The sequence below is a fragment of the Brachionichthys hirsutus genome, chromosome 20 (assembly GCF_040956055.1).
Source record: "Brachionichthys hirsutus isolate HB-005 chromosome 20, CSIRO-AGI_Bhir_v1, whole genome shotgun sequence".
NCBI lineage: Eukaryota > Metazoa > Chordata > Actinopteri > Lophiiformes > Brachionichthyidae > Brachionichthys > Brachionichthys hirsutus.
Genome location: NC_090916.1, coordinates 1,027,663 through 1,051,795, shown reverse-complemented (window position 1 = coordinate 1,051,795; position 24,133 = coordinate 1,027,663). Strand labels below are relative to the sequence as shown.

The 24,133-nt window shown below is 53.6% G+C and overlaps 3 protein-coding genes across 3 annotated transcripts in view; 1 reads left to right on the top strand and 2 right to left on the bottom strand.

Annotated features, from left to right (window-relative positions):
• Positions 1-280: 280 nt before the first annotated feature.
• On the bottom strand, positions 281-4,291 carry katna1 (katanin p60 (ATPase containing) subunit A 1). Its single transcript, XM_068753761.1, has 10 exons — positions 4,130-4,291; positions 3,925-4,049; positions 3,049-3,235; positions 2,789-2,904; positions 2,521-2,626; positions 2,279-2,437; positions 1,791-1,917; positions 1,563-1,697; positions 983-1,109; positions 281-867 (listed from the first exon to the last, which is right to left on the bottom strand). Exons 1-10 carry the CDS (start codon positions 4,289-4,291, stop codon positions 669-671), a joined length of 1,443 nt encoding a protein of 480 aa, XP_068609862.1. The 3' UTR covers positions 281-668.
• A 1,599-nt stretch (positions 4,292-5,890) lies between these two features.
• mfsd4b (major facilitator superfamily domain containing 4B) lies at positions 5,891-8,684 on the top strand. The gene is made up of 4 exons (XM_068753978.1): positions 5,891-6,277; positions 6,818-6,986; positions 7,056-7,172; positions 7,354-8,684. The coding sequence occupies exons 1-4, from the start codon at positions 5,981-5,983 to the stop codon at positions 8,538-8,540; spliced, it is 1,770 nt and encodes a 589-aa protein (XP_068610079.1). The 5' UTR covers positions 5,891-5,980; the 3' UTR covers positions 8,541-8,684.
• Positions 8,685-8,939: 255 nt separating this feature from the next.
• Positions 8,940-24,133, bottom strand: part of rev3l (REV3 like, DNA directed polymerase zeta catalytic subunit) — a 41,504-nt gene continuing 26,310 nt past the window's right edge. The window contains exons 13-32 of the mRNA XM_068753488.1: positions 20,111-23,831; positions 18,852-19,750; positions 17,998-18,077; positions 17,709-17,834; positions 17,148-17,340; positions 16,907-17,018; positions 16,153-16,268; positions 15,881-15,999; positions 15,400-15,518; positions 14,999-15,140; positions 14,637-14,881; positions 12,980-13,088; positions 12,385-12,591; positions 12,056-12,165; positions 11,290-11,404; positions 10,984-11,121; positions 10,704-10,894; positions 10,295-10,541; positions 9,810-10,025; positions 8,940-9,582 (exon numbers count right to left, since the gene is read on the bottom strand). Coding sequence (XP_068609589.1) covers positions 9,442-9,582; positions 9,810-10,025; positions 10,295-10,541; positions 10,704-10,894; positions 10,984-11,121; positions 11,290-11,404; positions 12,056-12,165; positions 12,385-12,591; positions 12,980-13,088; positions 14,637-14,881; positions 14,999-15,140; positions 15,400-15,518; positions 15,881-15,999; positions 16,153-16,268; positions 16,907-17,018; positions 17,148-17,340; positions 17,709-17,834; positions 17,998-18,077; positions 18,852-19,750; positions 20,111-23,831 — 7,346 coding nt within the window. The 3' untranslated portion in view covers positions 8,940-9,441. The remainder of the gene's footprint in view (positions 9,583-9,809; positions 10,026-10,294; positions 10,542-10,703; positions 10,895-10,983; positions 11,122-11,289; positions 11,405-12,055; positions 12,166-12,384; positions 12,592-12,979; positions 13,089-14,636; positions 14,882-14,998; positions 15,141-15,399; positions 15,519-15,880; positions 16,000-16,152; positions 16,269-16,906; positions 17,019-17,147; positions 17,341-17,708; positions 17,835-17,997; positions 18,078-18,851; positions 19,751-20,110; positions 23,832-24,133) is intronic.

Below are 24,133 nucleotides of genomic sequence, written 5' to 3'. Positions count from 1 at the left end.
GACGACTTTGATCGCTTCCCAACATGGGAAACCCCAAACCAGACAACCAAAGGACCAATAAAGTCTCCATTTTCAACGGATGTGAACTTTCAGTCCGTCGTTTAATGTTCTGGGCTTTACAGCTCCATCATTCCCCAACATCTCAGCGTCCATCCAGTCCACCAGGACCAGAAACGCGTGTCCTCAGCGTCTCTGGTCCAACAGAAGTTCAACCAAAGCTCAGAGTTTCAGTAAAACTCTTCCTTTCCCATATTAAACACGCAAGTTACTGTTTGTCCTTTAGCAACAACTTTATTTATAGAAATATATCGTTTGTGTCGTCAGAAGGTGAAAGAACGACATCAAGTGCATTAAGAAACGCAGCGGCGTTCGGCTGACAGTGAGCTGGAGCGTCCTCGCTCCTAAAAGCTGCAGCTGAAGACGAACCCGATTGACGAGCGCAGGTCCTTTGAACCTGTGAAAGCGCTCTTTGGATTAAGACTTGAGCGTAACATTAAAAATCTGTGTAGTCTAGAAGTGCAAATTTACATTACATATGTACGCAGGGTAGTGAACTTCCTCGTGTGTGTGTGTGTGTGTGTGTGTGTGAGCCATCCTCACACACACACACACACACACACACACACACACACACACACACACACAGCCAGCCAGCAAGAGTTCCACATTCAGCAAGATCCAAACTCTTCGATCCACTTCTCATACTTTTCCAGGTCGGCCGCAGACACAGATTTAGAAACTTTCCTCAACGCCGATTCAAAGTCATCCATCGTGGTGGGCATGTGCATCTCGTCCCGGGAAATGTTTCGGATCTCCTCTGGCGTCAGACCCTCGATTCTTCGCCTCATTGCCATCAGGGAGGCATCCCTGCAACATCCCAACACACACACACACACACACACACCAAAGGGATTTGAGTGCAGGGCTAAATAGTTAAGCGGCTAGTTACCGGTGAATGTGGGGAGAGGCGGGGGCAGCCGACCTGCACACGTTGGTGATGTCGGCTCCGGAGTAACCTTCCAGCTGCTCCGCGATCTTGTCCAGGTCCACGTCGCTGGCGAGCTCCAGCTCCTTCAGGTTAATCCTGAGCAGCTCAACTCGCCCTTCGGCTGCGAACGAGAATATAAAGCGAGCAACGTAGAGCAGGACCAGAACTCTCTCTGAGCCGGCGTGATTAGGGGGGGGGGGGGGGGGCATGCAACCGTCTCATTAGAGAGCAATAACTTCAAAGGAAGTCGAGTCGGAGCGGCTGTGCTCCTACTAACCAGCCTGTTAACGATTGTCGGGTTTACCGCCACCTGCAACCGGCCTGTAGGGTCAGGGTGCATTTATGCTAGCCCCCCCCAGTCGGCCGGGGAGCGGTCCATGGGACGCCACACCCCAGCTGGAACCGTTTCCAAGGGACGAGCCACAATAACCTGAAAGCAGGACGTAGCCCAGCAGGAATACCGGCTTCCCCCCCCCCCCCCCAGGGAAGGTCAGTCCCTTCCAACCCAGCCTAGCGCTGCTAACTGGAGGGAGTCTTTCTGAAGGTAGAACCCTTAAGGTCACTCTGACCGTACTTGAAGGCAACGGGATGTAGATCCTTTTCTCCAGCCGCCTCCTGAGAGCCTCGTCGATGTCCCACGGGAAGTTAGTGGCGGCCAGCACCATCACCATCTTGGAAGGGTCGTCGCTTTCCGACGCTCCACCAACGCCTGCGCCGACGGAGGGAGAAGGTTCTCCCTTCAGTCGGGGCTTTTGCTTGATGTTCAAAAACACACGAGCTCATTATCTGTGAAACACTCTACCGTCCATCTGCACCAGGAGCTCTGCCTTGACCCGCCGGCTGGCCTCGTGCTCCTCTGAGGTCCCTCTGCGGCTGCACATGGAGTCAATCTCATCGATAAAGATGGTGGCCGGAGCGTAGAAACGGGCCTGGAGTCGCACACGAAGGGGTCGGGGGGGGTCAAACCGGCGGCTCCCAGGAAAACGATGCTCTAATTTACTGCCCATCACCCTCCGACACAGCTGAGTGTACAAACCCCCCCCCCCCCCCACAGACTCCGCTTCGGACATTGTGCAGTGGAACTCTGAGACCAAGATGTGTGTCCTGGTTTAAACCGCCTCAGCGTGTACCACCTCGGTGAAAGTGATCCTCCCATTTTCACCGTTGATAAAGAGAACGAATGGAACACGCTGCTCGTCTGTAGACTTTGGTCTCGAACCCAAACATCTGGGATCCCTGGGATCCCTGGGATCCCTGGGATCCCTGGGATCCCCGACCGACGGCGCTCACCATCTCAAAGAGAAGCCGAACGAGTTTCTCCGACTCCCCTCGGTACTTGGAGGTGAGCGTAGACGAGGAGACGTTGAAGAACGTGGTTCTGCACTCGGTGGCCACCGCTTTGGCCAGAAGTGTTTTCCCTGTCCCCGGAGGACCAACCATCAGGACTCCCTGCGGTTACAAACGGTTTGGAAGCGTCGGCATCAGTGACACGAACCCAAGCGCACGAAACCCTGACAGCCTTTCAGCAGCACCTTCCACGGCCTCCGGATGCCTTTGAAAAACGCCGGCATCCACATTGGCAACACCACGGCTTCCTTCAGGAGCTTCTTTGCATCTTCCAAGTCTGCGATGTCGTTCCTATGGAAACAGAGTGGTCAGAGACGAGGGCTGCAGGTCATTCAAAGAACCAACGACTGCGTATTTAAGGGTGGATTTTAACTCTTTCGGTCATTGTTTAAAAAACAGAAATAATATATGATAATAATAATGACCCCCCCCCTCCGTGTGGCAGACACTGACCATTTGACGTTCGGATTCTGAGATATAATGTCTCTCTCCAAAGCGTCCACAAGGTCTTTGTCGTATCCCGTCCCGTCAAACTTCTTCACTTCCTTCTCCTGCGCTTCTGCTTTGTTCTGGAAGGCAGACCCAAAACATTCTGCACGAGTGTGGGCTCTGAACTCTCCCAGGTAACCCCCCCCCCCAAAGGGGACAGCCCCCCCGCGAGCAACTCCAGATAAAGAAAGGCCATGTTGACTCAAGGACGAGAAGTTGCTGACCTTGTCCTCCTTGGCTCTGCCGGCAGCCTCCTTCCTGTCTTTGCCCTTGGGGGGTTTGCTTCTGTCCCCGTGGGCCCCGCGAGGCGAGTGTCTCTGCTGAGCCCTCGCCGACACACTCAGCCGGTTGTTCGGAGGTTTGCTGTCTTTGCAGGCGTGAGCCGATCGTCTCGCGGCAAGAGGGGATTGTCTGTGAAAGAAGGACAGGACCATCAGAAGCCACGCCCCCTTTTTCACCGACCGAATGACCCCGATCCGTTTGTGGTTTCATTCATGCAGGACTAGTTACGATCTTAATTTTGCTTTGATAGTAACAGAAAATGAAACTGTGCTTCACTGTGGAGGATCAAAACTACCACAATTACAAATAAAGAGATAAAAAACAGATACCGTATACATAAATAAATAAAAAAACTGTTCATATAAATACAAAAATATAAAACAAGATTCAAAAATTATACACATATGTGGAAATAAATATATAAATATAATGAAATATCAATAAATAAGTAAAAGCTCTCTGCTCTCATATTCATTATGAGGGGGCGGGTCTTAAGTGTGTCTCGGGTTGGACTGTTATCATCAATGGTCCACACGCGCCCTGTGAGACGCTACAGTATGAGATACACGTCCTCCACCGTGTGTTAATCAAGCAGCGAGGCCGTCCCCTTTCTGGAGGTCCGATCCGGACCAACAGGGGCTCAGGCTGGCTAATCTCAACCACCTGACTCCAGCGGGGAGGCGGGGAGGCGGGGGTCAGGGTTAGACCAGCAGCGCGTCTGCGTACAGCACAGGTGAATGGCGAAGCAGGTAGAGAGGGCAGCCATCGGATCCTAAAAGCTGGGCTGAGGACAGGAAGGCGAGAACACACTGAAGTACCTCAGCTCCACGTCACAGCCGTCGTGGTTAGCGGCGTTAGCGGGCCCGCCGTCCAGCTGACAGTTCTCCAGAGTGGACACGATGTTCTGGACCTTCCGATTCTCTTCATTGATCTCCTGCCACAGCTGAGAGGAAGACAAACAACGGCTGGACGGACTCTCTCAAACCCGATTCGGGGATCGATCGATGCGTTGCCTGCGTTCACCTGCTGCCATCGCTGCTGGAAGCCGCCGTCCCGCACGGCGTACGGATACGTCCTGATCTGTTCCAGCACGCCTTGGTAGAGAACGCTGGCCGAGATGTAGTTTCCCAGGAGGGCGTATTCACGGGCCAGCCTCACGTTCTCGCTGATCTCGCGGAAACTCATGTTGCTATGGAGACACGGAGAGCGAGTCAGCGCGGGATCAGATACCAGATTGTCGATTTGGAAGCTCTTCTTGTAAGATGATAACTTCGCTCCCCGCGGCCGAAGAGACGACGCAGAATAAGGCGCCGCGGCGTGAGAACGCGTCGTAAAGCCCGCCACTAACATCTCAGGGTCGCGTTCCTCGGAGCCGCCATCGCCGGAGCGACCAATCGGGGAGGCTGAGCTCTCTGCTGCGTCTACTTTCATTATCTATTAATAAGATATTACATTCAATTAGCGATCTGGAAATTATATTGACGAGCAGACAAATACTGGAAAGACTTCTGCGATTCCGTCAGAGTGAATTACAGAGTTGTTTCTTGTACATATTAAAATAAATGTCTGTTTGTAACGCCCCCCTTTGTTTTTAACCCTAACTGCACTCTGTTGAACATCACTGGCCTCATGCAGCGCCCCTCTGTGGCAGATTATTTTTATGCATGCTGAAATAGTATCCTATACTTTAGTTCCACAGCTATTATCAGATTCCTCTTCCAGGTTCTCTTTGTTTACACTCAGTGCATGTTATTTATCTGTAAAGTATTTAAAGCTGCATTAAGTAATTAACTAAGTAATGAATCATTATCATGCTCAGCGTTACGCTGAAGCCACACACACACACACACACACACACACACACACACACACACACACCCATTGATCACTGGCTGCGTGATTAGCTGCGACAGTGACGCGTTAGCATCGTGAAGCTAGCTAACGTTATATTTATGAACTTTAACTCTAAATCGATGTGATGAGACGCAGGAGGGTGAACTAAGCACTGCGATGACGTCAGACTAAACACGAAACGGTTCAGGTTCGGTTTATACTCAACTTTTCTGCGGAACACTCGCAGTTCCTCCGGTCGGAGCGGTGACGAGTTCCGCTGTCACGGCTTCTGACCCGCCCTTCTTACTTGCAGCAGCCAATCGGATTACGTGCTCTTCTTCTGGTGGAATTACCTTGACGCTCGAGGAGGCAAAGGCGTGCTGCTGCCCCCAGCAGGTCATTTATAGAACTGCATTGAGAGACTTTCAGGCACAGTGAGGAGGATTTGTTGGATTTAAAGCAGCCTGTAGCGGTCAATAAAAGACGGGATTGGAAACGGAAAGGAGCGTCTCAAAGAGCCCGTGTGGCTGACACAGCATTAGTGGTTTGAATTTCATGACCCGGTCCTGCAGCATCTGTTTGATGTTTGGACCAAAGACTGTCACAGATCTTTCATATCAGTCTTTTGGTTCTGCATTAACTTGTGGAGAAGGAGCAGAATATGAGACCTTTAACAATGAAACCCATTTATGGATTCAACTCTGATTCACTTTAACTTTTCATGGTTGGTGTATAAAGATACCAAGAACAATCTAGAACCTTCTGGTGCTGATCCGGATCACCGTGTGGACGGTGCAGATCCAGCGAGGAGGGGAACGAGCTGCTTGGGGGAGGCCTGTGCTCTCTAGTTCTTTTCTAGTTTGATTTCATGCACAGCTTCTTCCACTATAGACGATCTTTGTTTACGACAACCAGCCGGAAGTTCACCTGTTCTCTTTGATCCTACAGGAAGCTCGAACCAGGAAGCGGCCTCAGCCGTCGGTCGGTGTCACCTGACGGCGTGACGTCACCGCCAGCGGGAGCAATTACGCGCTGACAGGTATGGCTTCACCTGCCGCGCGAGACGCCGTCCTCAAAAAGAAGCACGTTCGTTTCGCGAGGATGGAGGACCAGGAGGACCAGGAGGACCAGGAGGACCAGGAGGAAGACACCCTGTTCGACCAGAGGAAGGAGTCGCGGGGCGGGCTGAAGAGTGCGCTGAAAGCCGTCAGGAGGACGGTGCAGGCGGGCGGCGACGAGCGGGTGGAGGTAGCCGGCGGTGGGCGGGGGGGACCGGGACCGGGAGCGTGCCGGCGCTGGACGGTCACCCTGGCGCTCTGCGTGTCCTTCCTCGGCTTGGTAAATGTCCTCCGCGGGCCTCCTCTCTACCTGGAGCGCCATGTCGCTCGTTACAAGCTAATGGCTAGCTAGGTTGCCTAGCTAACCTGTCTCAGCTAGCATAAGTGTACGCTTGTCTTCCAAGGGGTCTGTCCCTCATAGCGGCTGGGTGAGGGGGTCTGTGTCCCCCCCTGCAGCGGGTCTGTCCCTCATAGCGGCTGGGTGAGGGGGTCTGTCCCCCCCCCCCCCCTGCAGCGGGTCTGTCCCTCATAGCGGCTGGGTGAGGGGTCTGTGTCCCCCTGCAGCGGGTCTGTCCCTCATAGCGGCTGGGTGAGGGGGTCTGTCCCTCATAGCGGCTGGGTGAGGGGTCTGTCCCCCCCCCCCATGCAGCGGGTCTGTCCCTCATAGCGGCTGGGTGAGGGGGTCTGTGTCCCCCTGCAGCGGGTCTGTCCCTCATAGCGGCTGGGTGAGGGGGTCTGTCCCTCATAGCGGCTGGGTGAAGGGTCTGTCCCCCCCCCTGCAGCGGGTCTGTCCCTCACCGATGGTGTCCTGTCCATCCAGGGGATGAGCATCGCTGTTCTGGGCCCGACCTTCGAGGACCTGGCTCTGAACGTGAGGAAGAACATCAGCAACATTTCTTACGTCTTCATCGGCCGCTCTGGGGGCTACATCTGCGGCTCCCTGCTGGGGGGCGCCCTGTTTGACTGCGTGAACCCCCACCTGCTGCTCGGTGAGCTGGGGCTAGTGCTACCTGTTGCTGCAGGTGATCCGCCTGTGACTCCTCCCACCTGTCTTCCAGGTTTGTCTCTCCTCATCACCGCCTTCGGGACGTGTGCCATCCCGTTCTGCACGCAGGCGCTGCTCCTCACGGGACTCATGTCCAGCATCGGGATGTCCATGGGCGTGTTGGACACGGGTAAAGTAAACGGCAACTAAACCTTTATTTACAAACGTGTGTGTGTGTGGGGGGGGGGGGGGGGCAGACCCGCTGCAGGGGGGACACTTCTTACTCGATTGTACGCAACAGGAACCCGAAATGAACGTCCAGCCTCTCAGGTCGCCGTGGCGATGACGCTTTTGTCCTGTCCTCCCCGCAGGCGGTAACGTCCTCATCCTGAACACGTGGGCCGAGGAGGCGGGGCCTCACATGCAGGCGCTGCACTTCAGCTTCGCGGCGGGGGCCTTCGTGTCGCCCATCATCGCCAAGCTGCTGTTCGGGCCCGTTGGCGGTGGCAGCGCTGGCGCCGCCCCCACCAACGCCACCCCTCCGGTTGCCACGACGCCGCTCGCCAGCGTCCCCGGCGCCAACGCGAGCGGCCACGGCTTCATGTGGGCCTACATTGTGATCGGCGGTTTCGTGTTCCTCAGCTCCTTCCTCTTCTTCGTCCTCTTCTCTCGCGGCGGTGCGGCGAGCGATCGGTCCAACCGAGCGCCGGAGAAGCCCCCCCTGGTGGCCAATCACCACGCGGCGCTGGTCGTCCTCTGCTGCTTCTTCTTCTTCGGCTACGTCGGCGCCGAGGTGGCGTACGGCTCCTTCATCTTCACCTTCGCTAAGGATTACGCCGGCATGTCGGCGCCGCAGGCCGCCGGGCTGAACTCGCTGTTCTGGGCGACCTTCGCCGCGTGCCGGGGCCTCGCCATCGTCTTCGCCGCCTGCCTGTACCCGGGCACCATGATCTTCTTCAGCCTGCTGGCGTCGGCCGTGTCGTCGCTGCTCCTCTGCCTCTTCAGCACGGAGACCGCCGCCCTGTGGGTCTTCACCGGGCTGTACGGCGCGTCCATGGCAACCACCTTCCCCAGCGGCATCTCGTGGGTGGAGCAGTACACGGCGGTGACGGCGCGCACGGCGGCGGCGTTCGTGGTGGGGGCGGCGCTGGGTGAGATGGTGCTGCCTGCCGTTGTGGGCTTCCTGCTGGGGAGGTTCCCGGACCGCCCCCTCCTCATGTACCTGGCGCTCGCCACCGCCACCTTCACCTCCGTCGTCTTCGCGGTTATGTACAAACTGGCAACGGCCGCCGGCAACCAGAGCGGGAAGCCCCGCCCCCGGGGGCGAGCCGATGCAGGTGACGGCGAGTATCGGCAGGCGCTGCTGGACTCGGGAGCCAATGAGGAAGAGGAGGAGGAAGAGGACGACGCCGATCCGTGGAACGACACGGACTTTGAGGTCATTGAAATGGATGATTCGGCAAGTCTCATCAGTTCACCCAGCAAGGGGGCGGAGCCTGGAGGCGGCGACTCCCCCCGACGCAAGCTACCGCTCTCAACGCGAGAGAAGAGAGACTGACGTCTCCCTGTGACTGGTGACCCGTTGCCATGGAGACCTGCTCTTGTCTGGAACCTGGAAGTAGTCCTGATGACTTCCTGTCCAGCTCCAAACCCTCCAACGCTTTTCGAGGCTTCCTGAACGAGGATCAGATTTTAAACTGCTACAATCAAGTGGAGCCTTGCCTGCCCCCCCCCCCCCCCCCCCCCCCCGACTCCTACTCCGGTAAGGTCGAAGGTCGAGCTCCACGAGCATTCAGTGCCTTGTCTCGGGACGTGAGCCGTGGAGGAGCCGCCCTCCTGGTGGTTAATTCTGCACTAGTGTGTGCGTGTGTGTGTGAATAATTTCTGTTGCACTTTAGTAAAGACTTGATTTTTACGCCGGCGTCTCTCGTCAATGACTTTTAGCTGAATCTTCCACGAGACATTTTTATTATATCAAACCTCCAGCCAGACAGCGACGCTTCTACAAAGACGGGTCCTGCGGACGGCGGGGAGGACGACCAGGTTCTCGTGCACAAACACACACAATCATGTGCACGACATTCAGAACCAATAGAAACACAGTATTGCAACAGTCCCAGATATTTTCTTTTTTTAAATGAAACGTCAAAATGAGCTTTAATACAATCAGGATTAAAATGGAGACGAGCTGGAGCTGCAGGGTTCAAAGGTTAACGAGGAATATAGACTGAGGATACGGGAACTATTTACAACCAGGCTGCAGCCAATAGAAACGCGTCCGGGCGCGGGCTAGTTTAGAAACCGGTGACTGCTACGGTCCTCCTGGACCGGGACCAACCGAGCCCCGGGGGGGGGGGGCTTTAAATAACAGACAACGAAAGCCCAGCGGGATTCCATCAAAGCACCGTCTCAGTGAAACGCTGGGAGCGGTTAGCACCAAGTCAGAGCAGCCCAGCCAATCAGAACTGTTCCAGCAGCTGTCGGAGGTAGGGGGCCCTAGAGAGCTGCCTGTTGACCCGGGACAGCTTGTAGAGGACGGGACAATCCAGGGACACGCAGGGGACCTGCCGCTCGGCACAGCCGCTGCAGTTCCGACAGATCTGGACAGGAATAAAAACGCGGAGGTTAAAAGCAAACCTACAGCCTCGGAGGCGGGATCACTAATCGTCATGGTTACACATTCAATCGCAAACCTCCAGCCAAACCAGCAACGCTTCTACAAAGACGGGTCCTGTGGACGGCCGGGAGGACAACCAGGTTCTCTCGTGCACAACATTCAGAACCAATAAAAACACAGTATTTTAAAGCCCCTCCCACTCCACCCCACCTTCAGCAGCTCATCCTGTCTCCGCTCCCACTGCCTGACGTCCTGGTAGAGCGTCACGGCGACGCGCTGGGGGTCGGCCCGGCACCGCGAGCACACCCCCAGCTGGGTCAGCTCGTCGCAGGCGGGGCAGTGGAGCGTGGTGAAGTACTGGGAGATGGTTCCTTTCCTCGCCGCCTCCTCGCCACCCACGGAAGACGAGCAGGACGCCTTCTGGATCTGCAGAAGACGAAGACAAAGCTTCATCAGGGACACGAAACTCCTCTCTGAAACGTGGCGCCGGTCCTTCCCAGCTCTACCAGCAGGTGGCGTGCGTTCCCTTTCAGAGTCTCCCCCCACCCCCCCACCCCCCCCCACAGTCTCATTCATTCATCCCGAAATGAGGCGTTTCAGTTCCGCTCACAGCGAGGGGAGCGACCGGAAGCACGACACGCTCACTCAGAGCCACTCACAGAGGTTGCGAGTTAGAATCCGGCCCATTCGCTCACCCTCGGCAGCTCCTGGTACCAGCCGAACACGTCCACGCCGATCAGCTGGAACATGCGCGCCAGCGGCGGCAGGATCTGCTTGGTGATGTAGTAGGTGGCGTTGAGGCGGAGGCTGGCGTCCTGCAGCGCCTCCCGGGGCCGACGCACCAGCTGGATGAGGGGCACGCCGGGCATCCCGTACACGACCACGTAGGGAACCCGCTCGCCCACGCGGGGCTCGAGGCGGCGGTCGTACGACATCATGCGTCTGAGGCGAGGAAGAGCACAAACAGCAAGACATCAAAGCACTCGCATTCACGAGCCTCGGAAATCTGTGAAAGAGATGGGTTGCCTAGCAACAGGCTCGGGGACCGTCAATGCAGGCTAGAGCAGCCAGACAACGAGCGCGCGCGCACACACACACACACACCTGGTGAGCTCCAGGGCCGGCACACACGCCCCGGGGCGGTACGAGCCGCTGCCCCGGTACTCCTTAGCGAAGGTCAGGTCCTGCATGCTGGCCCGGCCGTCCAGAACCTTCACGCACTGGTGCTGGACGTACCGCTTCACCTGGCTGATGTCCCGCGTCTCAAACAGCAGCTTGATGGAGCGCTGCAGGATCTGAGGACACGACGCGGGACAGGGAACAGTTGTTGCTAACGGACACGTGTAACCGGGGGGGGGGGGCAGGAGCGGGGTTGTCCCGTTACCTTAGAAACAGCAGGACAGCCGTCTCGGCGGACCGTCTCGATGCCTTTGGCGTCGAACACGGGCTCCTTCTGCTCGAGGCTCTCGTACATGTAGCCGACGTAGCGCTTCTTCGTCTGCAGCACGCAGGGCAGGTAGACCTGGAGGAGACGCGACGAACACCGGCCTTAGACGAGATGCATAGGCTGTGTGTGCGTGTGTGTGTGCGTGCGTGTGAGTGTGTGTGCGTGTGTGCGTGCGTGTGTGTGTGTGTGCGTGTGTGTGTGTGTGCGTGCGTGTGTGTGCGTGCGTGTGAGTGTGCACGCTACCTTTTCAAACTTGAGCTTGACTGGTTTGGGGTTGGTTGCCGTGACAGCCTCGGCAATCTCGTTGCCGATTTTGAAGGCCTGCTCTTTGGTGGCGCCCTTCAACAACACAAACATACTGACACGCGCACGCACACACACACACACACACACACACACACACACACACACACACAGTTTGAACTCTCCATCCACCACGGGCTGCCTGTCATCGCTACTCCCTCAGGACGTAACGGAGACTGAAGGCGTCTCCAGCCGAGTCAGGAAAGCGTCGTCTCCCTGAGCTCCAACCAGCAGCTTGTCCATCCCCGCGGCAACGTGGAAGCGTTACCGAGACGACGCTTTTAGAGCAGTACCATTCTGGATTTGGTGCATCGCTACACCTGAACGCGCCCCCTGTAGGTGTAAATGACACCTGGACGTAGGAACAAGTATGAGCCGCTGAGAACTAGTTTACTTCTGACAAATACGAAGCCAGACGCCGCCGCCCCCCCCCCCCCCTCCCTCGTTGAATTTAAAGAGACAGCAGGGGACCGCCTGCAGTCTGGAGCATCACTCTTATCCAATCCGGAGCGTTGCTGCACTTCCTGTTTTGATTCTGATCTTCTGAGCGTCGGGTCAAAACTGTAAAACATGAGAAGATCTGGAGTACGAAGCTAACGGGGGGGGGGGGGGGGGGCTGCTAACGGGGACGACCCAGAGCTGCTGCAGAGCGAACGCAGGCTGACTCTGGATCAGTCCTTGTGGGCGTGGCGTGCTAACTGCTTACCTATCAGTGTCTCCGTACACAACCCGCGCCCCCCACTTCCTGGTGTCATTCACCAGCTTGATGGCTCTCTCCAGCGTCTCTCTGGCTTTGTGGACGATGCTGTCTCCAACCTGTCCAGGAAAAAGTCAACGACAAAAACCGTTGGACCCCCATCCTAGTCCGGCGTGGATTCGCTGATTCTTAAACGTCTGTTCATTTACAATGCTTTTAATGGAGGCAGGCTAACGTCTGACCGGATGCTAACGGAGCCCGCGTGGTTTGGGCTGGGTCTCGGTGGGACGTCAAAGGCGTGGCCGAGCAGGCCGCCAACGACCCCCCGCTGAGCTTACCTCCACGCTGGGCATGCGTCCAGAGTAGTTGGCGGCCGCGTAGCCGAAGGTGACGTTAGCGATGAGCTTGAGTCCGAGCTGGCGGGCGTCCAGCAGCCTCATCAGGGCTTTGTCCTGCTTGTAGCTCTTCATCGACCGCTTCACCATGATGCGGGTGTTGAGGATTTCCTCCAGCATGCTGGGCAGGACGCCTTTACGCACTGAGGACTGAACACAGACAGCGAAGGTGAAGAATCGAGGACACCCGATGGTTTACGCCGGTTCAGCGGGTTCGCTTCCCGCCTTCGTCACAAGCAGAACGGATCATGAGGAAAGGAAATCTAATTTCCCTCCGTGCCTCTGTTAACCTCCTAATTACACATCAGCGCTCCCTGCGCTGCAGCGGTGTGTGTGTGTGTGTGCGTGTGTGCGTGCGTGTGCGTGCGTGTGCGTGTTATTTAATGAGAACGTGGGACCAGAGCCAGCGAGCAGAACTCAACGCTTGCTTCCTCCTTATTTATTCCCGGGTGCAGAAAGACGAAATGGGTTTCTCCCGGGCCGATGTTGGGTGCCCTCTTTTCACAGTGGAGGGTCAGAGGGGGGGTGGGGGGTGTACCTTGACAAAGGCAATGCCGTTGGGTGACACAGTGACGTCGTGGCGGAGCTGGTAGAGGAGCGCAGGAGGAACCCGCAGGGAGGTGCAGCCAAACTTAAACTCATCAAGCCTGGAACGGAGGCGAGGAGAACGTGAATCAAACGACGCGGCGGCAACCTCAACGCGACATTTATGCACAAACGCAAAGAGGAAACACCCAAAGTTTCTACTGAAGCCGTTAGAAAGGCAGAGACGTGACAGATCGTTGTCTCATGGTTATTATGGGCTTGGAGACATGCTATCAGCTAACGCAGAGCCTGATGCTTCCGTATGAAGCTCCAGCAAAAGACACAATCTCCTCCTCATGGTTATATCCATCGTGTGAATGCGGACCTGTTCTGTCTGGTTCTTGGACACTGCTAACTGGAGCAGTCCCCGTCTAAGTGCTGCTAGTCGTGGTTCTGGTTCTGGTTCTGGGCAGCCAACGGGATTCATTTACAAGCACGAGTCGCCATCGGTGATGCAACGATGTGTGAAATGCATGTAAAAGGATCGGCTGAAACCCTCCAGAGCTAAACATGCTACATTTCAGAATAGATATATCCTTAAAACTGGCAGAAAACAAACCAGCGTTGATTTTGTGCTTTTCTTGAAACTTTGATCCCTGCTTGGTTTTATTGTTTGTATCAAACGTCTCTTATGTGTTATGTAATTGCATGTGCATAACGTGAATAGTGCACGTTGCATGCATGTTGCAGGTGCATGTTGAAGCTGTTTGCTTGCTGACACATTGATTAATTTGCAGCCCTAATTGAAATAAACAAACATATCTCTGCTTATTTTACACATAACATGTAGTACCTTGTAGTAGTACCTTGTAGTAGTACCGTGAGTATAATTCCTTCCTGGACAGAGCTCCTAACTCAAATCACTCTATCAAATCTATTTTTCTCACATAAAATCACTGAATCCGGTTAACAATTGAATCCGTTCTGGCGTCTAAAAACGCACAAATCAACGCTGATGACGACGGGATGCTACATAGATACACACGTGATCTGTGGTTTTATTACGAGATCAACTTTGAGACAGACGATGGCGCTAACGGCGGCGAGGAGGAGGAGGACGAGGAAGAGGAGGAGCGGTTGGGCGGTCCGTAGACACTCCTCACCACTCGCTTTCCTTGAACCAATCACTGATCAGGAAAACTCACAGATGCAGCCACAATCCCGTCAATGATGGAAACACAACGCGGGAGGCGAGGACGGAGGTGGAGAACACCTGAACTGAACCGGTTCGGCCATCTAGCGCCACCATCTGGAAGCTACTTGCATCTCAAAGCAAAACTTCGCTCGCGTCTCGGAACGCTCGTACGTCGAGGTTTGACTGTATTTATAACGTTTTGCTCCGTAAAATCAAACCGATATGAAATGTGAACTAGTGCAGCTGGTGTGGAGGGAACCCCTCCCTGCGTATTCCCTCCCCCCTCCAGACCGCTGCTGTGGTTTACCTCCGTTTACCTTGAATCATCGACAAATGCATGCAGGAAACCCGTGTGCATTGCTCCTGCTGTTGCTATGCAACGACAGTAAGCCGCGGCTGTTCTGAGATGTAAAAGAAAAAAAAGGAAGTCTCTGAGCGAGCTAGCGTGCCGCGTGTGGGCCTGTCGTGTCCTTACGTCCCCTGGCTGTCCACATGGCCGAGGCAGGTGGAGAAGCAGTAGTTGTATGCGATGACGATGGAGGGATAGAGCGACTGGAAGTCAAGTACGACCACAGAGTTGCTGTAGAAGCGCGACTCGGGTTCCATCACGAGGGGAAGGCACTGTGGCGCCCTCTGCTGGGCTCGCTGCTGGGCGCTGGGCGTCACGGGGATGTAGTTCAACGGCTTGGCCACGCGGAGCATCATGGACTCAACGCGGTACTGCAGAGGACGAAAGGGAAGGACGCCAGCAGCGTGTTAGACGGGTAGCACAACGCTAAGGTACTGAATGAAGCCAGGGCTTTGGTAGCCATGGACCAATCAGAGCGCTGCGGATACCTGTGACCCTCGGGTCAGAACATGATAGAACTGAATCCCGAACACTCTGGCCAGCTCGCTGGTTCGGCCAACGACGTCCTGCTGCTGCAGCAGCTGCATGGCGCCGCGCGCGCGGCTCACGTAATGGTCCACCAGCTTCCACCTGGACAGACGGCGACAGGTATCAGCTTTCTGCAGGCATGGAAACGGACCCAACAAGCGGTGCGTTCGTCTCAAACGGGGGGCTGCACCGCGTGGAATCACTCGAGGTGAGACTGAGGCGGCGTTTCAACACAACCGTGATTTATATTTGAACGCCACTTCCTCCTGATCTGCGTTTTGGCGTCGCCTCCCTCTGTATGCGAGACATAGGGGTTGGGCTCGCTCCGTCTGTACACAGACGCGTTTCAGCGACTACACACCTGTAGAGGTCCGTGCTGTGGTCAAACCAGTCGGACAGCGTGCGAGGGCTGTAGGCGGGGAAGCGCTGGTGGAGCACGTGGAAGGCCACGTTCTCAAACGTGTAGTTGTTCAGCGTCACCTGGAGGGAAACACGAAAAGAGCCTCAGAACATTCCCTCAAAGCGGCTGCCCAGACCTTTCAGCACAAATCCAAGCTGTTACAGCGACTTCAAACGCTTCGATGATTGTGGTTCCGACATTTGAAGCTCCTACTGGACCACTAAGCAGGACTCTCCGATGAGAACCTGCCCCAGAACATTCACAGAATGTCCCTGAAATCATTCGAGCTGTTTATTTTAGCTGGGCCATTCCCTGTGTGTTCAGACAGGAGGACGACAGACCGTCCTGATCCAGAGTAAAAACAGAGACACTCTGGACCTGGAGCGGCCCCCTGGCCGGCGCCAGCTCGAGTGGGACGGAGGAGGAGGAGGAGGTGACCTGCCTCAGTCTTCATCACCCTCCACAGGTTGAGGGTGATGCGTCCGATGATGCTGATCTCAGTCATGGTGTCGGCTCCGTATTCGTCCCTGTCTGCAGCAAAGCGATTCTCTTTGGAGTCGCCTGAGGACAGGCAGAGACAGACAGACAATGATGGAGGAGGGGAGCGGCCGGAGGCTCCGCCCACCAGCAGGGAAACACCCAAACGCAGGTGCTGGCGTTGGAGGCTGCTGTGGTCAGATCTATTTACTGATCAATAAATTGAATTCTGCTTACCTGGTACCCGCGAGAGCTGCTGACAGAGATCGGCTCCCAGCACAGCGGCCCGCTGGAGGAGGTAGCCCCAGGAGCTCATCTGCACCTCATAGCCTACCAGGATGTCTGGATCAAACCTGACGGAGCACGACCGAAGCCATTAACACGGTCTACGGAGGCTGGCAGCTCATTACCATAACATCAAATTCATTATTGTCCATCTTCACGTGGAGTTGTGATGTTTTTAAAGAGTAAAGATTAAGATAACTTAACTCAAACAGGTGCCTGATAAAAGATAAAGTTCAAGTTGCTACGTAGTACTACTACTAGTAGTAGTAGAGTGAGAGAACTCTGCAGAGGGAGTTCTGCTTAAATTATTTTATGTCTCAACATGAAACCGGTGTGGAGGAGTGGGGACTACCCCAAAGAAGGAACCCTTGAATGTTGAAGTCGCTCTGGGAAAGGTTCACACTGCAGGAGGAGCCGTTTAACAGCAGACCTTTGCATCAGAGCTGGGAGGAAACCAGCGATGAACCCGCACCGCTAGCCTTTCTGAAGCAGCCGTGTTATTTATGACAACAGACACCAATAGAACGTAAGCATGACGGAGGAATCTAACGTGGAGAAGGGACAGTCCCTCCTCAGGGTGAGCCGTTGGCTGCGTACTAAAACGCTGTTTTAGCAATGCTAAGATTGTAGCATATTCATTTCATCATCTCTGCTCGTGTGGACCACACACACACACACACACACACGCACACACACACACACACACCTCCTCACAACGCTGATCAGCTCTTGAAACAACTTCTCCTCATCGGTGGCGTACGTCACCTGAAGCCCAGAGACGCCTGACCTGACCAGCAGCGGCGCCGTCCCTCTTTGACCTGAGGTGGCATTTAAACAGAGTCATTAGCGTAGCTGGAGCTTAAATAGACTTCACTGAATCATTACCAAACACACAAAAACATCCTTTTTTTTTCCCCCGGCAGAGCTAGGATGAAACGCATTTTAACCTTGGTAACAACTTTGATGGTCTCTGTCCACCACAATGGCCCCTGTCAGCTGGGTGCCGTCAACACCAGACAGGGGAGCATCAGAACTGAGGCAGTAGAATAAGGCACATATGGGGTCAAACTCAGGGTCGGCCTCAAGGTCACGTCTGGTCCTTGCATGGAGCTCCATGCCCATCAGTGTTAGGTACTGGACCTGGACAAAAACCAGCGTGGGGTTCAAAGGAAAGATCCACCGGAGGATTGTGTGGTCATGATATCTGTTCATCTACATATTCAGTTCTATTCCCCCATTAAACAGTATCTCTCTTACATTCAAACATTCTGCATTAAACAGAGTGGAGAGTGATAAAAGTCCATTTCCACAAAGAACGTGAGATGTCCCGTCAGTTCATGAACTTTAGGGATTTAGAAAGGTCAAAATATTTAGCCCAATTAGAATCCAGAACCACTTCCAACAAAGTGCTTTCAAGCACCAACCTTAACAGAAATTGGACCATCCTAACCTATTTTCCCGAGATAGAGTCTGAATGAGGAACTCGGGTCCTGAATGTCGCCCCTTACCTCGTGCAGCGCTTTGGCATCCTGCAGGTTCTGCATGCTGACTCTGAAGCCGTAGGAGTTGGCAATGCTCGGCCCTTCAATCTGAGAATCATCTTTCTTTGGTACATTCAAAGCAGCAAACTGGTTCTGTGGAAAAGAAAATGGGGTAATGACATTAAATATTTACGACACACAAACGGTTGAATCTGACTCTGTTACACATGTTACAATAGCACAGTGTGACTGATGGATTGATTAATCATTAAGTAGCCCCCCCCCCGAACCAGTGAGGCTCTACTTGTGGTCTGACCTTCATCTGAGTGGTCAGCAACACCCTCCTCAGTGGCTCCGTCTGGCCTCTCCGGCTCCGTCTCCGAGGCAGAGGCTCCTCTGCAGCAGGAATAAGAACAGGAAATGATCAGAGACGGGTTCATGCATGCGTGATAACCTCCGCCGAGGCGAGGCGAGGCGAGGGGGGGGGGGGGGGTATGTAATCGCCAGCGTCTGTCTGTCCGTTAGCAAGATAAATCAAACAGATCTGGATGGATCTGGATGAAACTGGAAATGTTGGGAGTGTTACCAGAAACAGTCGATTACATTTTGGTGACGCTCCAGAAGAGATCCTGGATTCTGGATCACTTTGAAATATTCGGGCTTCAAAATGTGTTCCTCAATATCTCGGTTGATTACTGATTGATGTTTATGGAATTTGGCACAGTCATGTAGGGTGGGGGGGATCTCTATCTCACCAATGAATTTCATCCGGATCAGAGCCTGAATGAAATCAGTTAAAAAATGTAACTAACATTGAAAAACGCATTTATGGATTCAAAAATCAGTTAATTAAAAATACACATTGACTCCGATTCACTTTTACGTTTCATGGTTGGTGTATAAAGACACCAAGAACAATCTAGAACCTTCTGGTGCTGATCCAGATCACCATGTGGACGGTGTAGATCCAGTTAGGAGGGGAACGAGCTGCTTGGAGGAGGTCTGTGCTCTCAGTTCTTTTCTAGTTTTTAAAAGTTATGAACAAACTCTTTATTTACAGGTTACAGAACAGGGTAGAGAATTGATATATTCTAAATCCTTGCACATTTGTCAGAGAAGCAGATTATAAATCTACCATCAGAGACCATATATCCAGAATACGTTCAGTACCGTTAGATATGGGCGTGCTGCACACCGGCTCCAGGTCTTCCTTGCTTCTTTGCAGCCTCCTTGAAAAAGGGGTACTGTGACCGAGGAGGGGACTCGGCCCTCCCCCTTCCCTGCTATCATCATGGGTGGATGAGGGACTCGGATGCTCCCCTCGGTCCTCCTTGCACTGAGAGGGCCCAGGTGACTGTGGTTCTGGAGAATGTTCAGTTGTCCTGCTGTCAGTGAGCTGGTCTAAGCCTGAAGGGCTGGGCTGACAGGACTGCTGCCAGACGGGCAGCTCTGGAGACTCCTCATCCTCAACTGCATCAGCACCTTCCTCATTTTCTCCACCCTCTGGCTCAGAAGCCACACGACCTCCATCTGAAACTGGACCCGCCTCCGTGGACCCACAATGAGCCTCTGTGTTCCTCACAGGAGAAATTAACAAGGACAGTTTCCTCTTCTTTCTCCTTTTGGTCCTGATAACGGCGGGCCCCTCACTGAGCTCCTTCCTCAGCGCGGGGCAACAGGGGGGCATCGCTGGGTTGCCCTCCACACCGAGTTCAAACCCCGTCTTCAACCCCTCCGCGTCTCGTCTCGCGTTGCATAAACTCTCATACTGTTTCCTGGCTTCCAACCACAGCTGCACACGCTCTCTGGTAGGCGGGGTTTTGCAGGGCAGGAGGATAACCTTCTTGTCGCTGGCCGAGGATTGGCCGGGCTCGGAGTGATCTTTACCCGCCCCCGAAGCCTCAGCATCTCGGGCTTGGGAAGATGAGGTGAAAGCGATGGCGGGATGCGTCATGGCCGAGAAGGCTGCCTTCCAGAAATGTAGGCCCTCCAAGGACAGTTCCCCACGGAACTCTGCCAGCTCCCGAGCCAGCCTGGTGCCCACCGTCAGCTTACGGCCGCCGACGCTCCTTGACCAAAGACGAAGGAGAGCGATCAATTCACTTATTTACATCTGACCAAATAATGTAATAGCAATTGATCTCAAATGTAGAAGTGAAGAATCACATATATTAAATAAAGCCAGACAGCGTTAATTAGAGCTTGATTGATGTTGGCTTGCTGGAGGATGGCGCTTATATGAACAGCGGTGTGAAAACGCATTGGACTCCCTCTCCTGGTTTCTACTATTACTACAGAAGAGATGATGGTCAGAAGTGTTAAATGTGACTGTACGATGCGTGAGCTCATGGGGACGGCATTCCAGCTATATTCGGTGCAGTTCTACACGCGTGTGCTCTTTTGCTCGTGCTGCTGGTGGACAGACTTACATTGGCTTCCCTGGTGCATCTGAGGGGTCGCTGCAGAAGGGTTCTTGAAAAGTGGCCTCTGACATCTCCAGGTCGAGAAGGGTGCCGAGGATCTCATCCCGACTTGGAGGGGACATGAGGGGCTTGAGAATGTGGGCTCCGCCTCCTGGCCCCCGGGGCAGCTGGCTTGCCCTCACTTGGGATAGTGAGCTGATGGAGCGTGGAGAGCTACTCGGCGTTGTGGACGTTAGCCCATCAATGCCTTCCAGGAACTCCCCGGTGGGGGAGCCCTCGTGGTCGACGAAGGACGCAGAGGTTAAAGGCAAAGGGTCAAGGACGGAAAAGAGAAGCTCTTTTCTTTCACAGTGAAAGTCTTGAAAGGGGCTTAGTGTCTGAGCTTTACCTGAAGGTAAGTCCCACTCTCTGCTCTTAATATCCTCGTAGTCGAGGAATGTGACGTGATTCAGTCCAGACCCCGTCGTATCGGGCCTGTCAAAGAGGTCCGGGCTGACGGGCCTTGCTTGGTGCCAGTCACAACCTCTTCGTAGCTCTTCCCCTGAACCACAGAGCCCGGGTACCTGGGCAGACAGAGCTTCCTGACTGACATCACTCAGGAACTTTACGGGTAAATGTTTATCAGTCAGGACAAACTGACTGCCACTGTACGGGCTAGAGAACGCCGTCTGGTCAATGGCATTTATATCAAAGTTATAGTTGTGTGGCAGCTCTGGTGATAGGCTGTTCTCTCGGTCTGACAGGAAGACGGGACAGTCATTTGACATTTTGTCCTCCTGCTTCATTGATCGATCTGGCTGAGTGCTGCTTACCTTGCCCTTCCTCATTCTAGGCTTTTTATCCTTGGCAGCGGTGGACTTTGGGGCCCTGAGTTTCCGAGGAGCGTTCGAGGGAGCACTTCTGGATTTAGCTGGTTTAGTTGACAAATCTAGAAGGGCTGTGGCCTGAGGTGAGGAACTGGAGTGGCCGGCCGTACCGACCACTTGTAAAGGAAGGGCTTGTCCTTGCTGCCTCTTCTGGAGAAGCTGCTTGAGAACAGCCAAGCCAGAAGGTTTCTCAGACAAAGGAGGACCTTCCCCATTCTTGAGGCCCGGGGCTTCTTTACTACCATCCAGCAATGGGCTGCCAGCTGGGCAAGGTGTAGCAGCATTCCACTCATGCGAGGCCTCTGCCTTCACCACGGTGGTTTGGCAACCCTGCTGTTTCAGCTGAACTGGTGCCGAAAAGCGTTGGCTTACCGCCATGATGGACGCCTCACAGTCCTCAACCTTTGGTTTCACAGGCTGAGACACCAAGTCTGTTACAGATTCAGCGTCAGAACCGCCTTGGCTGTTGCCATCTCTGCTAACTGGCTGCTGAAATGGTGGGACATCTTGAGAGGAACTCTCAGAAAGAGGCAGTTCATCCTCAGGGGGAAGCAGCTGGAAGCCGCCTTGAGACATGTGAGAGCTTTTGTCTTCCGCAGTCTTCTTTTTTCGAGACTTCCTTGGTCTTGCGCATGGAGAACTCTTGACCACGTCTTCAGAGGTCTTCCTCTGCGTTGAAGCAGCACCACCGCTTTTTTTAGATTTCTCTTTTTTGGGGTCCTCAACCTCTGGACGCTTCTTAGCAGACTTGATTACTTTCTTTCTAGCGTCTATACATTTCTTAGGTTTGGCAGTCCGACACTTCTTTTGTTTTCGATTGTCTGAAGGTGATGGGTGTGGGTTGTGAAAAACAGAACCGAGACATGGATCCCTCCATGGATTTACCAGCTGCTCTGAACTCCTCGTCTCCATAAGATGGTCGCTTGGAGACCAGCAGCGTGGTGGCGTTGAGTCTGTGGGGCTTGGGGATCGATCAGAGAGATAGCCCAACTCTAGCATGACATCAGTATATTCAACACCGTGGTCATCGGCCAGCTCAAAGTAACACGGAGTAGGGGGCGGTAGAGAGGGGAGGACTTGGCCTCTCTGACCGCCTTTAATCCTTTTGACCCTTTTACACTGTTTGACCTGAGATTTGGAGATGCTGCAAACTGCTTTCTTATTTGTGGTATAAATCTTTGCTCTTTTTTTAGGGTGTTTTTTGGCCTTTGGCTCAGTGATAGGAAACTTGACAGCAGTGGATTCTGGCACTTTGGGCCAGACATCCCTAAGAGGGGCTAGTTCATTGAAATGCTTCAGTTTGTCTGGTGTGAGCAGCACCATCTGCTCCTCTACATCCACCTTAGACATCTTCACCAGCATGTTTTTCTGTCCTTTAAACCTGTTGATAATAATATACTTGATGATGATAGGCGGCTCTTTCTTGCGTCGTTTCTGGTGTTTTACTTCTTGCACACTGAGGACGTTCTTGTCCTTAACTCGTTCTTTCACAGGGCCTGGATTTTTACGAATAGCCCCTGAAGGCTCTGCATCCTCACCGTCACAGGCCATCTTTCTTTTTGCCCTCAGGGTGTATTTACTACCGGGTAGTGATGTTGATTTTGTGCAAGTGACTTTAGCTGATAAATCTTGCAGTGGGCTTAACCTGTCCTCTGCCCGGTCTGTATCTCTTTCTGAAATATCAGAAACCGCAGTGGGAGTCAGCTCTGAAAGTACTTTTGTCTGCTCCTTCGCGGAATTCTTTTCACTTTCTGGCTTCTCTTTTGCGATTGATTCCTCTTCATTGGTTTGCTCATCTTTAATTGGATGTTGCTCTTTCATTGGTTCAGGCTCATTCACTGGCTTATCCTCCAAAACCGGAACCTCTGGCTCCATCAATGGACAGGTAGGTGTGATTAAAGTAAGGCCAGCGCAAGCCGGGCCATCGGTACCAGAACCTTCATCCGTGTGTAATTTGTTCTTATGTCCGATTATTCCCAACCTTTTCTTACTACTCATCTTTAGCCTCGATCTGCGAGGCTGGGCCGGGTCTCCGTCACTGGAAGAATCAGACATCTTTTTGCTCCCGGTTTTCTTCCTACTGAGGCAGTTGGAGAGGATGACACTGGGGAAGAACTTGTAGTGTGCTTCCTGCTGGGCCACTATAGTCCTCTCAGTCTTATTTTCCTGATAGTCCTCGTACCTGATTTTGAGTTCACCAACATCACCCTCATCACTGTCCTGGCCCATTTCTTCTTCCTGAGGATCGAGGAACTCATCTTCCTCCATTGGTGATGGTGACGAGGAGATATTCTTCAGAATGGGGCTTTTCCTGTCCTTCTGGCTCAGTTCCAGCTCTGTCTTAGCTGAGCAATTTCTCATCTCTGAGTAACAAAGAGAGAAGGTCCTGTGGTTCTGAAGAATGGACAGACAATTTGTTTCTACATTCTTTATGCTGCCAAACTTCTTCCTGTTTGTGGTGATCTTTCCATTACCAAATGGGAAACTTTCGATATTTGTCTTTTCCAAAGCTATGGAAGTGTTCTTGTCATAGGGGTAGAGGGGTTGTATGTCCTCTTTGTCTCCACAGACGGGAGACACCTCAGGGTGAGTTGCTATTTTACAGGGAATGGGGTGTTTGACTGGTGGGATGTATGGGATCTCTTTATTAACTCTGAACCCTGTCGAACATTCACTACTGCTGTCCTGGCTGGTTTTTGATTGGAAGTGCTTGTCAAGCGACTGATCTGTATCCAGCACATGAACCGGTCCGTGCTCGGGGTGAACAGTCTCCCTCGAGAAGGGACTCCTTTTCCTTAGCATCTTTTCTGTGACGAGGAGAGAAGACTGTGTCCTGGAGCCACTGTCTGTTAAAGATGAATCTATAGGTACAAACAAAGGAAGACAGGAAGAGGCTCGACGTTTACTAGCAGCAGGGGATGCATGAATTGAATATAAAACCCTTCTGCGCACTTTTAAAGCCCTCAACAGCCAGGCCCCTCCTTACCTTACAGATCTCATTGTGCCTCTCCCTCTGTTTGTCCCTCTTTCTGTCTCTGTCTGCAGGTCCTTCTGTCCGTGCAGCTGCAGAACCTGGACCTGTGTCCCTCAACCCTGATGCCCATATTGCTAGCATTAGCATTTATAGCTTCATATAGCAGCTCTTTAGTCAGTATCTTGTTCA